Genomic DNA, 14,027 nt, shown 5'->3' on the forward strand with positions numbered 1-14,027 from the left:
AGAGAAGGTTAGAGGTAAAAGGTGAGAGGTTCAGGACAACTCTGATTAATCATGTTCATTATCATTCCAGATAATAAGTGAATTAAATATATTGTGCAACATTTATAAACATTTGAGTGGTACAGTGATTCAATGTGGGTTATAAAAAATGTCAAAAGGACATTAGAGTGTCCATACCTTCTCCCCATCCAGTCCAGATGTCCCAGGCAAGCCTAGCTCTCCCTGGAGTAGTGAGGAAAAGACATAAGAAGTTCAAATTGACAATTTACCTTCAAAGAGTATTGACTTCCATTGATTCAGACACAATGGATAGAAGAGATGGCATGTGTATATAAATAAGACCCTACCTTTCCCCCTGGGGGTCCCGGAGGACCCGGTAAACCTGGTGGGCCCTAGGAAGGGACAGACAGACAGAGAGGTTACACAAAATACAAAACATTAGGTCAAGTCGATCTGTCTCAGTAGTCTGTTAGTAGAATTATAATCAAATCCATGGATGAATCTACGTATATCCAATTTCATCACTCTTCATCAGGCAGTCATGCAGTGGCTGTTTGTTGAGTAGGTCCGCTCAGACAAGCATATTAAATCAGAGTCAGTGGATTATGTATGTATTAGCCTTAGAGCAATTGTGGGATTCAAGACGCCAGCATAGGGCTAAAACAGAAAAACATTGTAGATGGATGGTGGATTTCACAATACGACCCTCTCAGTAAACTAACTGATTATTATTCTCCTCTCTCTGATGAGGACCATCTTTGTTATGGATGCTTTGGTGCAAATCGTCCCTAAAATTGACCTATTGGGCCAGGTTATGCGGTTGGCTAAACACAATACCTTGGCATCATATCACACAACATGGCTGGTATATTATTAACCCTGGGTTGAACTCTCAAAGAAGGACTCTGGAGTCTTGAGCAAGCAATAGGAAAGTGGATCAAGTCCGGCAAGGAGCTGGGGATGGCACACACACACACACACACACACACACACACACACACACACACACACACACACTCACACACCACCCCACAGCAAAAACCTCCAACACCCACCAGCAGTAAACCTAAAAGAGCCCTACACAGCCCTATCGACCTAACCAGAGCTATTACCATAGCATCCACAGCATCCTAACCTCTTCTAACCACATCTTTAATGGGGCAGGATGGAGTAAGCCTCTCAGGGCAGGAGAATGGAAAGCCTGGACTCAGACTGACATTCTCTCACTGCAGCATGGATGGTTCCTGGGTTGGCTGACCCTAGGCCTTGGGGCTAATGTGTGGTTCTATTTCTGTATGCTGTATGTGAGGTATATGGATCCCATGGTGCCTCCTGTGGCGGTTAGAGATGTGTGACAGGTCGGTTACATCATGCCCCTGATCCCCTTCGCCACAAAGCAGAGGTTGTGTGTGTGTGTGTGACCTCTTGAGCACTGTCTGGTCCTGAAGCAATAAAATATGGAAATCATGTGAATTCCCAGAGGTGTATAATACATGCTGATTTCTCCATCCCCTCTCTTCCAGGTTTTTGTTTTGTGCTCTGGCAAAACTATGGCAACAGGAATGGTTTACAAACAACTATTGTTCCAAATTACTCCATCTTCTGAAACGACGGCCACCCACACAGATAATTTGAAAGCTGTAAAAACAAATGAATGAATTCTGAAGCACCAAGTTCATCACCCAAAAATTAAAGTGGATGGAATCAATATGGCACATCATGAAGCAAGTGAAATGATTCAAAACGGATTTGGGTTGGGCAAGAGTTCACCTTCCCTAGGTTGGACTCTCTCTTAACCTCATTGAGAGAAAGTATGTAAACTTGTATAGATAGGCTTCAGAACACTGATAAGATCTCATGTCTATGTTGTGACCAGCTCATGTGTAACTCAGTCATGTCCAAAGCATAGCATGCATGGGCCTACTCTAAACTCAGTCCCCAGGGATCCCTGTACATAGTGGTTTTTAATCAGAAGCACACGCCAGTGGAGAGATAGGGATCTGTTATTAGCATGTAGCGTGGGACCGAGCATGAAGAGAAGAGCTTTGTGTCTAGACTGTGAAATTAGTTAAAAGACATCTCCCTCTCTCTTTACTATGTGTCCCGACTGGATTGAGCAAGAAAAATGCAAACAGATTATTTCAACCCAAGCAACATCACAGATAACACCACCACATAGCAGGGTTAATTTCAAGCCGCATATCCTGTGACGCAACAATAACACAGCATGAACAATACATTCGAAAAATGAAATGAATGATGTTTTGATTCTGCATGATTGAGAATGTCACTTCAGGCTATGTAATATCAGAGGTTGTATTCCAGCTTTAAGGTATTTATGGTAGCTCGGTGTTGCGTCCTGTATATATTTATGTATGAGAGGATAGTTGATGGTTGTGGGTGATGGAGTAGTGACATCTAATATGTCTGATGTCAGGGCTGTGGGATAGAGTGTCCTCATTACACAAACACCCAGGGGATATTCACTCTGGTCTTAGAAGCTACATGTGTACAGGCACCCGTGTGTGTACGCTCACGTGTATGAGGGTATGTCGCCTATGTCTATGCATTAGTGTGTGTGACAACACACTGACTACACAGATCACGTCTACAAAGCCATGATGTGACAGTTGGTTTACCCTGACACTGATGGTCTGGATGGCCTGTCAGGGAGGAAGAGCAGCATGTTAAGTCTGTCTGGATAACTCTATGATACTCTATGGGCCTTCAAACACACACCAGGTATATTGTCTATGTCTCTGACTGGGAGGTCTCACCTGGAAGGCTTCTAGTAGCTTCCCATTGAAGTCAATGACCTCAGTAGAGCCGGGAACCCCCTTCTCACCAGGATAACCCTAAGAGGAGAGGAGAAGAAAAGAGAGAGAGAAAGAGAGAGAGAGAGAGAGAGAGAGAGAGAGATTGAGAGAGATATTGAGAAAGAGAGATAGAGAGAGAGAGATTGAGAAAGAGATAGAGAGAGATATTGAGAAAGAGAGATATTGAGAAAGAGATAGAGATTGAGATGCTCATAAGCATCAAATAATCACACAATAAAGTACATAAAAAAGGTAGCCTCAGATAACTGTGAACATGATCTTCGGTGGTGATTAAGCTGTGTACACATACCAAGTCTCCCTGGGCACCTTGCTCTCCGATATCTCCTTTGTCTCCCTACAAAATACACACAAACAAAAGCCTTTGAATTGGCTGTGTCCATATAGGAGAAACAACCTCTATTGTATTTATGTGGAGATGACAGGATATGTCTCACCTTAAACCCTGGGAGTCCGTCCATGCCCCTCTCACCCTTCTCTCCCAGCAAACCAGCCTCCCCCTGTTACACACAGAAAAGACACAAAGCTTAGGTGTAGGTAAGCCACTTTACAATAATGTGTTCAGTACAATATCATAAAAAACTGTAGGCCTGCTATAGGCAGTCAGTTCCATCTATGGTTGTAGAGCTGGAAGGAGGAAGTGGTGAAAAACAGCACCAGAGGAACAGAGAGGGATTAACACCATAGAACAGGCCTGTGTTACAGACTGTAGACAGGCCTGTGTTACAGACTGTAGACAGGCCTGTGTTACAGACTGTAGACAGGCCTGTGTTACAGACTGTAGACAGGCCTGTGTTACAGACTGTAGACAGGCCGGGCCAGCAGGCCGTCTTCTATTCCTGGCCATAGCAGAGTTTGAGCTGGAGCTGAGCAGTTTGTCCCCGACAACAACTTCAGTAACCACAAACAGCAGCTCACTTCAACTCACTCCCAGACAGCTACGCGTCCCAGGAGTGTGTACTCACACAGAAGTACACACACACGAGAGCGCACCACGCACCACGCGCGCACGCATACACACACACAGACACACACTCACACACAAACACACACTGACTGAAGCTGATAGAGAGGCAGTCAGTGCCAAGTGCTGTAGTCTCTGGAGTCATTAAAAAGCCCATGACATCATTGCACCAGGGGAGAGTGTTTAGCACTGGCTAGAGGCCTAACTCGGCGGAGAGAGAGAGATGGAGATAGAAAGAGAGAGAGAGCAATGAGGGTACAAATGAAAGCGAAAGCAATGTGTTTGATGTCTCGATCCATGCCACCCAAGACCTGTTTAGAGCGATAAACTCCAGATAGAAACAAGTGAAGGAGGAATGAAAGGGATAGATATGAGAGGCAGGGACGGCCAGAGAGAGAGAGAGAGTGAGGGAATAAAACACAGGCGGTCTGTTGCTGGTCTGACATAGAGATGAAAAGAAGAAGAGAAGGCGGGTTAGGCGTAGGAGAAACTCTGAACGTGGTCATGTAATAAGTGGCTAATAGTGTTAGCGTCACTCAATAACGTTTGCAACGGCTAACTCCTTAATTAGCGTTAGCATCATCTTCACCTTTGACCCTGGGGGTCCCTGTGGTCCTGGGTATCCTGGCTCGCCATCTTCACCCTGAGAGTGCACAAGGGGTCAACAAAGGTCAACACACAACACAAACTATATTGTATGCATAGACATCTGGGCAGATATACTGTAAACTCCATGCATGTCGAGTGTACATTTACAGTGTACTTTGTGGTGTGTGTAGGGACATAGAGACATGACTTACCGGCTTTCCAGGTAAACCTGCTTGTCCCTGTGAATGACAAAGAGATATAGTTGGCACATAATCTCTAAACTTGCCTGCACGTGCTAGTGCCCAAAACTAAATAGCACGACTCTAGATGCAGTACCGAGAAACATTAAAATGTGTATAACACACTCACCTCCATACCATCGTGACCAGGGAAACCCTGTGGAGAACCAAGCAGAAAATCACACATCCAGGTCCCCATAGACATTGTGTATTCTGAGGAGTAGCCACTGGAGGTCAGTGTTTTATCAGCCCACACAGAGATATGGTTAAGTGCCTGCCATCATGTTATGCATGTCCAGCTGTTTTTGGCTCTATCTTCCTAAGCTGGAGGACATGTACCTCTGCTTACAATGAACCAAGTGTGTGAGAGATGTTATGTATGTCCAGCTGTTTTTGGCTCCATCTTCCTATGCTGGAGGACATGTACCTCTGCTTACAATGAACCACGTGTGTGAGAGATGTTATGTATGTCCAGCTGTTTTTGGCTCCATCTTCCTATGCTGGAGGACATGTACCTCTGCTTACAATGAACCACGTGTGTGAGAGATGTTATGTATGTCCAGCTGTTTTTGGCTCCATCTTCCTATGCTGGAGGACATGTACCTCTGCTTACAATGAACCACGTGAATGAGACATGTTTTACATGAATATGGCTTTGGGCATACATAACCCCTCATTATTTTCTCTATAAGAAGACATTCTATGACTTCATATACACAATCAGGTATCACACACAAACAAACACAGAGCGTCTTCCTTTTCAAACTTCTTGGCTCCAATGGTGATTAGAATGAATCCACTAAATACAACTTTTGACTGTGTGTGTGTGTGTGTGTGTGTGTGTGTGTTTAGTTTTACTATCCTTGTGCAGACCATAAGTCCTCACAAGGATAATAAAACAAGGACATTTCACCGTTCCCCACAAGGAAAAAGGCTATTTTAAGCTTAGGGGTTAAGTTTAGGGTTAGGGTTACAATTAGGGTTAGGGTTACAATTTGGGTTAAGGGTTAGGTTTAGGGGTTAGGTGTTTGGGTTAGGTTTAGGGGTTAGGGATTTGGGGTTAAGGTTAGGGTTAGGGTTAGGTGTCAGGGAAAATACGATTTTGAATGGGAATCAATTGTTTGGTCCCCACAAAGATAGTAAAACAAACAGTGCTTGTGTGTTCCAGGTGGATGTATTGTATGCTTGGTACAGAACCATGTGTATTGAAATCATCCATGGAGAGGCCAGGAGAGCTGTACTGTTTAAGTAGCCCCTCATACAGACAGACAGCTCTTTGTCTCTTTGGCACGTTGTCTGTTTATCTACACACTCAAGCACTTACTGCTCTACTGTACTAAATATTATTATGAATGTGAAGTTACGCTAACTCTCTCCCCATTTTCTCCATTGACTACTTGAGAACAGGGACGTATTCCATCTGGCTTCCTTGTGGGGCGGTGTGCACGCATGTACGCACACCGCCCCACACACTCTCCCCTCACCCTTCACCTTTGGACCCTATTGTTTACTTGTTTCCCTCTCACCCATAACTCTTCTCTTCTCTCCACTCCAGTCTCTTACCTTTCGATGCCACTGGGCAATCTTTTCTCAAGTCCTCTGCCCTCTCTCCTTTACCCTCCTCCTCTTATTATCTTATGCCACAGAACAGCCTCTGTGCTCTCTCTCTGCCCCCCCCCCCCCCCTCTTTCTCTTTCTCTCCCTCTCCCCCCCCCCCCTCTATCTGTCTCTGTAATGAGGAGGGTTTGAGGTCATTAACTAGGGAGAACGAGTAGAACAACAGATCCTGTCCTCCTCTGCTTTTCTCTCTCACACATCTGTCTACAACATGGACAGGGCTCGCAGCCTCTACGTTGCTTTGTTTTGTTGTTTTCTGCTCTGGAACAGGACAATGTTAAATGAAAGGACAAGCAATTTGTTTACACCCTCATTTATGAATCAAGTCTGTTTTTTAGTCCTCCCCTGCACTTAGTTCCTTGTTTTTGTAGCCAGCCCTCCTCTTGCCCTGACTAACCGACATTTTCATTACAGTCCAGCTTCAACACCATGCCAACTGCCAATATGGGTAACAGTGCATTCGTTTGTGATCTTGGATAAACACAATTGACCTTAACCTCTCCCCCCTGCTCCTCCTCCCACTGCTCTCCAACCACAGTTTGAGGCAGTGGCTCCAGATGAAATTACCCCAGGCTGGTTTAAAGTTAATCTAGAGAAACAGTGGCGGCCCAAGGCTAAAGATCTATTGTTTGCCGAGGCAGGAAAACTGTGGGTGAACCCAGAGAGAGTGCCATATCTGTTACAGGGGCACAGAGTGACCGGGCTGGGGTAGGGGGAGAGTGGGGGAGAGTGGGGGAGACTAGGGCCAACTGGTGGGAGACTGGGGCTAGCTGGATCACTTTGTGGCCTTCTGTTACAGAAACCAGATGAGGCCAGGAGCGAAGCGTCTATTTTGGGCTGTTTTAAGGAAGCCGCAGCTCGCTGGCAACCACAGTAGGCTCTGTCGATGTGGGTTCACTGCACTCTTATTAGACCCTTTCCCCTCACCATCCCTCACTGTCACGCCTATGTGGTCAACACGACCAGGTCAACACTATTGTGGTCAGCAGAGCTATTGATGACAGGTGTTGGAGTGACCAGAAACTTAGTGGTGTTAACCTAGTTCTCCATCATCAGCTGCATGGAACTAAGAGAGGACGCGGTATTGGTTAATAGAGGACGCAAGAGAGAGAGAGAAAAAGAGCGAGGGGAAAAAGGGAGGAGATAGCGACGGAGACAATGGGAATTTATGCGTGTGTGTATGTGGTGTGTGTGCATGCATATGGGTTACATTTGTATATTCTACCTTTACCTGTATGTGTGTGTTTATATGTGTGTGTAAGGTAATGCTGTTACCTGTTCTCCAGCGGGGCCGCGGGGCCCGTCCTTGCCTGTGTTCCCAGGAGGGCCTCTAGGGCCAGGGGACCCTGGGGGTCCGGGGGGGCCTGGAGGGCCAGCTGACCCCTGGTCACCCTGCAAGACAACAAAGGGATAAGAGAGGGAAATAATGATAGAAGAAATGAAAGAAAGATGGTGACAAACAAACACGCACGCACACACACACACGCATGCACACGCACACATACATACACACACACACACGCGCACACGCACACACGCACGCATGCACACACACGCACACGCGTACACGCACACACGCACACACACACGTTTAGTTTTTCTCTCCAGAAAATACATTATTTACCATATGACACACACAAACACACCCAAACGTACACATGCAAACTCTCCCAGGCACGAGATGAGTTAACTAAGTATTAAACACAACATTAACTGAACTGTGAAATGAAGTGTTTCATTTCATCCTGCGGTTGTTCTAGCCAAAATGAACCACCTCACATGAAAGGGTATTTTACCAATGGAATTACAATTTACAAGGCAAAAACGTCCTTCCTTGCCAGTTCAGAATTTCCCTTAACCCACTTAGCGCTACATCCCACTAAGGCATTTCCACACCAGTATTTTCACACTGTGGTGAAGTAATCTAATCTAATGGTTAAAGTAAACCCTCTTCATGTTAGTGTTTCCCTGCTCTGTTCTTGTAAATCCATTGCTTTAACTCATGGTATTCACATGGATATTCCCAGAACTCAATCACAGACATACTGTATGTGCTGGTCTGGGCCTGTGTGTTGTGGTGAGATGTGTGAGAGAAGGCCCTTTTCATTTAGACTGATACTATGAAGGTCTTCATCCACCAGACTCTGTTTCCCTACGTAGATAATTAACATAGTTCTGGAAGGCAGCGGACTCCACCTTCAAAGCTGTTCAATTCCCAATATAATGAAAAGCACACAATCCTAAAGCCGCTCTAACATGTTGCCCTGTAGTCTTCCTGAGATATTTTCTATTTGTTTTGTCATGTTACAAAATAGACACAATAGAAACACACACACACACACACACACACACACACACACACACACACACACACACACACACACACACACACACACACACACACACACACACACACACACACACACACACACACACACACACACACACACACACACACACACACACACTCACACACACACACACACACACACACACACACACACACACACACACACACACACACACACACACACACACACACATTAAACAGAACACAGCACATGTGCATGAGGAGATAGATGAACTGAGAGAAAGCAGCAGAGAGATGTGGAAGTGTGAGGGAGCAACAGAGAGAGAGAGAGAGATAATGAAGAAAAGGCTGAGAGATATGATATCAAGCAGTGAATAAGAGACATCAACCAGCAGTGAAAGGGTTAAAGGTGGTTAGAGGTGCACACATGCCTTAGTGGAGGTGTACCTTCATCAAGCGTCTCTGAAAGTTGGACTGGTCACCAGACATAAAGCCATGGTCATAGCGGGGAAAGACCATCTGAACCAGGAGAACAGAAGAGGAGGAGGAGGAGGAGGAGGAGGAGGAGGAGAGGAAAAAGGAAGAGTAGGGATGGAGGGAAGCACAGAGAGGGTGCAGAGCAGGAGATTGAAAGAGAAAGAGACAGAGTGGTGGATAGAGAAAAAGAAATAGAGGGAAAGAAAAATAAAGAAATCAGTGATTAAATAAGTCAGGGACCGATTTCAGGCTGAAGTTTCCCTCCATTCTCCAAGGAGAGACAGAGTGAGGTGCTGAGAAGAGCTCGACCGACAGAGTAAGCTTCCAGGTAAGAGGTCAGGGTTGATAGGTCAGGGTTGAGAGGTCAAAGGTGACCCAGCAACTGTAGTCCAGCAGAGAGAGACAGGCAGGTCAGCAGAGGCCTGCTGGGAGGACAAAGCTACGGAGGGGCGCGAGGGACAAACCTTAACGGTGAGGATCTGATTACTGTGCAGACCTGCGTATGAGTTGTGGGGAGGAGGGCCCTGGGGGAGGAGGGGGGAGGAGAGGGGAGAAACACAGAGGAGGGTGAGTCACCTGTTGGAGAAAAGGTGGAGCACCATGTGGCTACTGTATATGCACGGTAACAAGGTCGCAGACCTCAAGTAGCAGCTAACTACCGAAGATAAATGTACAACAGGTGTGTGACAGTCCATTAGCCACATGGGTGGCTATGATGTTAAAATGTAGAAGGATTGATCTGTATACTACCGGTACGCATATCTCTTCATACCCAGTTAGACATAGCCACTAAATAGTCATCATATAGCACCAACTATAAATAATAATGTATAGTCGGGGCTGGGACTTTTCCATTATCTATCCATTCATTCTCTAGGAAATCAATATCTACGTATATGTGAACCAGTCTGTACCTATTTGCTGTATATGTCCCTTTCTTTCTTTGTAAACCAATATCTGTGTGACTCACTCTATAATAATGCTTATCTTTAAATACAACCCACAGAGAAGGCTGTGTTTGGAGGCTGTGTTTTGTTGAGCCCAACAGACAGTAACTATGATCATTTCAACTCAAGCTGAAAAGAACATAGAAAGTCTGTCGGCAGATAACTCATACGGAGGCCTGCATCTCTGGTTGAGTTCCCTCCCTCACAAAACAAATGGATGGGAGAGAGGGATGGGAGAGAGGGAGAGAGAGAGTTGGTGGGCGAGGGCAAGGAAAAGGGAGAGAGAGAGAGAGAGAGAGAGAGAAAAAGATTGAGAAAGCAAAAGATGATCAGAGACACAGGGGGAGAGAGAGAGAGGGAGAGAGGGGGGGGGGGGGGGGGAGAGGGAGAAAGAGAGAGAGATATGCCAATCTGGTCATGAGGTTTCTATTAGTGGGCTGCGGTGATCGCTGGATAGCTGAGGTTTCCGACACCACAGCCTCTCATCCCCCCCTCTTCTGTCTCATTCACTCACTTATTCCTACCGTGAAGACCACATATGATCATCCCTTAGAGCACAGAGTCTCACTATAGAGTGAAAGGTTGTTACACACTCATATCCCCTATACCTCATACACACTGTACAACCTGAGTTATTTCTGACCACATGGCTCAGTGTGTGTGTGGAAAACTCTGGGTCCTACTCATCCAACATCAGGCTGACAGTAAGACAAACAATCGTCTAGCTTCTAAGCTCCTATCCACCATGCCCTCTATCTCACCCACATTGAGGGAAAGAGAGAGGAAAGCTTGGGTTGGGGTAAAACCCCACCATGGCTTGTCTTTCATCGCAGTCTGAAGATGAACCTAAATACACAGTTACTGTCTGTTGGGACGCAACAGTCAAGAGTCTTGTCTTAAAGATGGAGAGCCTCTTTAGCTAGAATGTTTGTCGCCTCCTTCAAAGGTGCCTTGAACAGCCTCGAGTAAAGTCATCTTGATATCTTTCTGTGGTAGAGTGGTGGCTGTTTTTCTATATATTATTGAGTATTTTTTCATGTCTCTGTGATCTGAGGCCACTTCTGGGCCAACACTGGCAGTAATGATGACAGATCGACAGGAAGTCACACTGACAGTGATGCATGACTACTTCCTGTTTTTGTACGTCTCCTCTTATCCTCTCCAATGGGGGCAGAGGTAGAGAGTACAGAGAGAGAGTTGGTATCAGAACCCAGTGTTGACTGAGTGTGGGATTGATAATAACATATACCATTCAGCAAATCATTTCATTCAAAGTGACTTAGTCATGCGTGCATATACACTACCAGTAAAAAGTGTGGACACACCTACTCATTCAAGGGTTTTTCTTTACGATTTACTATTTTTACATTGTAGAATAATAGTGAAGACATCACAACTATGAAATAACACATATGGAATCATGTAGTAACCAAAAAAGTGTTAAACAAATCAAAAAATATTTTATTTTGAGATTCTTCAAAGTAGCCACCCTTTGCTTTGATGACAGCTTTGCACACTCTTGGCATTCTCTCAACCAGCTTCAGGAGATAGTCACCTGGAATGCATTTCAATTAACAGGTGTGCCTTCTTAAAAGTTAATTTATTGAATTTATTTCCTTCTTAATGCATTTGAGCCAATCAGTTGTGTTGTGACAAGGTAGGGGGTGATACAGAAGATAGCCCTATTTGGTAAAAGACCAAGTCCATATTATGGCAAGAACAGCTCAAATAAGCAAAGAGAAACGACAGTCCATCATTACTTTAATACAGAAGATAGCCCTATTTGGTAAAAGACCAAGTCCATATTATGGCAAGAACAGCTCAAATAAGCAAAGAGAAACGACAGTCCATCATTACTTTAAGACATGAAGGTCAGTCAATACGGAACATTTCAAGAACTTTGAAAGTGTTCAGAGGAGACTGTGTGAATCAGGCCTTCATGGTCTAATTGCTGCAAAGAAACCACTACTAAAGGACACCAACAGGAAGAAGAGACTTGCTTAGGCCAAGAAACACAAGCAATGGACATTAGACCGGTGGAAATGTGTCCTTTGGTCTGGAGTCCAAATTGGAGATTTTTGGTTCCAACCGCCGTGTCTTTGTGAGACGCGGTGTGGGTGAACGGATGATCTCTGCATGTGTATTTCCCACCTTAAAGCATGGAGGAGGAGGTGTTATGGTGTGGGGGTGCTTTGCTGGTGACACTGTCTGTGATTTATTTAGAATTCAAGGCACATTTAACCAGCATGGCTACCACAGCATTCTGCAGTGATACGCCATCCCATCTGGTTTGGGCTTAGTGGGACTATCATTTGTTTTTCAACAGGACAATGACCCAACACACCTCCAGGCTGTGTAGGAAAACCGCAGAGTGAAGGAAAAGCAGCAAACAAGTGCTCAGCATATGTGGGAACTCCTTCAAGACAGTTGGAAATGCATTCCAGGTGAAGCTGGTTGAGAGTGTGCAAAGCTGTCATCAAGGCAAAGGGTGGCTATTTGAAGAATCTCAAATATAAAATATATTTTGATTTGTTGAACACTTTTTTGGTTACTATATGACTCCATATGTGTTATTTCAACATTATTCTACAATGTAGAAAATAGTAAAAATAAAGAAAAACCCTGGAATGAGTAGGTGTATCTAAACCTTTGACTGGTACTGTATATATATATTTTGTTTTACATATAGGTGGCCCCAGCAGGAATCAAACCCACAACCTTTGACGTTGCAAGTGTCATGCTCTACCTACTGAGCCACACAGGACCACATTGGTTAAGTGTGTACTCCTGCTATCTACTTCAGTACATGATCAAGTCCTGCTAACTTAGACAACAAATGCAAATAGTTGATATGTATACCTCAAAACTCTCATTCAGGAGCATATACTGACTCTGAGAGTACCTTCCCTCTAATTGGCTGACACTTGTCACCTAATCTATCAACACCCAATCACCCAGCAACGTGTAAATTGTCAGCTGCAAATACTGTAGCAGGCTGCGAGCTGCTTTGTTTTGGAAAAATGTGTGCTTCTAAGCAATCCTTTGTGTCTCTAAAGTTACCCAGGCAGATCGCAGCTACAGGCGCCGCATCCAAGTACAATATTTATCCTTTGGCGCAATAGCTAATGCAGAATGCAAAAGGGATTCATTACCACACAGAAAATTACCTCAATATCTAGCAGGATTGGCTGGTGGGCTGGGAAACCAAAGGGACTTATGGCTAGATAAAAGTCAGGAATTTCATCAATGTTGCTGACCATGTCGTAAATACCACTGTGTTTGTCCTCTGTTGACATATAATAGCAATATCTCGCAATATCTCACAAACACCAGAGTGTGGTTCAGAATGAGATGTGAATGAGAGACAGTAGTTGCATCCCAAATGGCACCCTAGTTCCTATATTTGGTCAAAAGTAGTGCACTATAATGGGAATAGGGTACCATTTGGGATGCATCCTCTGACAGAGAGAAAGAGCAGTAGCTGAGTATATAAAGAAGGGCTCTTACCAACAGTAGGTAGGAGACAACGTTTACCTGTAATCTGTGACCTAACCCAGAGTAACCTCATTAAGCACAGTGATAAGAAATACAGTACTGTAAACCGTTAATCTAAGGCCATGACTTCTTACAGAATCGTCCACACCAGATATGCCCAGGGGAGCAGTTTTTGGACATGCACTGAGTAAAGTAGGAGATAATTATATATATGTTAAATACAGGGATGGATGATATCACATCATGAAAAGGCAACAATGACAGCATACTCCAGATGCAGAGAGAGGTTACCCCACAATGTAAAAAGAGATGGTTTGGAGGAGACCGGTCCCCTCTGGATGCTAGTTCTGGCTCGGAGTCCTAGTTTTGGGGTTTCCACGGTGAAGTATAAGTATTTCCATCATACTTAAATGGCATAATTTCTCATATTTGACTGGAACGGGGTGGGGGGGGGTTGAGATTTGTGGAGCTTTTAAAAGCTTTTAAAACCTCATCAGAAGAAGAAGAGTGAGTTCTGTGTTCGGCCGTCGGCCGTCGTGCTAGTTACGTTGAGAA

General features: G+C 44.7%; 1 protein-coding gene across 1 annotated transcript in view; it reads right to left on the minus strand.

The window, feature by feature from the left end:
* Positions 1–14,027, minus strand: part of LOC311107854 (uncharacterized protein) — a gene marked incomplete at its 5' end in the record, with an annotated part of 219,869 nt that overhangs the window by 16,488 nt on the left and 189,354 nt on the right. Inside the window, 11 exons of the mRNA XM_084150420.1 lie at positions 178–222; positions 348–392; positions 2,640–2,663; positions 2,778–2,855; positions 3,127–3,171; positions 3,272–3,334; positions 4,388–4,441; positions 4,599–4,625; positions 4,756–4,782; positions 7,518–7,634; positions 9,001–9,072. Of these exons, the coding sequence (XP_084006546.1) occupies positions 178–222; positions 348–392; positions 2,640–2,663; positions 2,778–2,855; positions 3,127–3,171; positions 3,272–3,334; positions 4,388–4,441; positions 4,599–4,625; positions 4,756–4,782; positions 7,518–7,634; positions 9,001–9,072 (597 nt within the window). The remainder of the gene's footprint in view (positions 1–177; positions 223–347; positions 393–2,639; positions 2,664–2,777; positions 2,856–3,126; positions 3,172–3,271; positions 3,335–4,387; positions 4,442–4,598; positions 4,626–4,755; positions 4,783–7,517; positions 7,635–9,000; positions 9,073–14,027) is intronic.

The sequence above is a fragment of the Coregonus lavaretus genome, assembly GCF_964263955.1.
Source record: "Coregonus lavaretus genome assembly, chromosome: 32".
NCBI classification, from domain to species: domain Eukaryota; kingdom Metazoa; phylum Chordata; class Actinopteri; order Salmoniformes; family Salmonidae; genus Coregonus; species Coregonus lavaretus.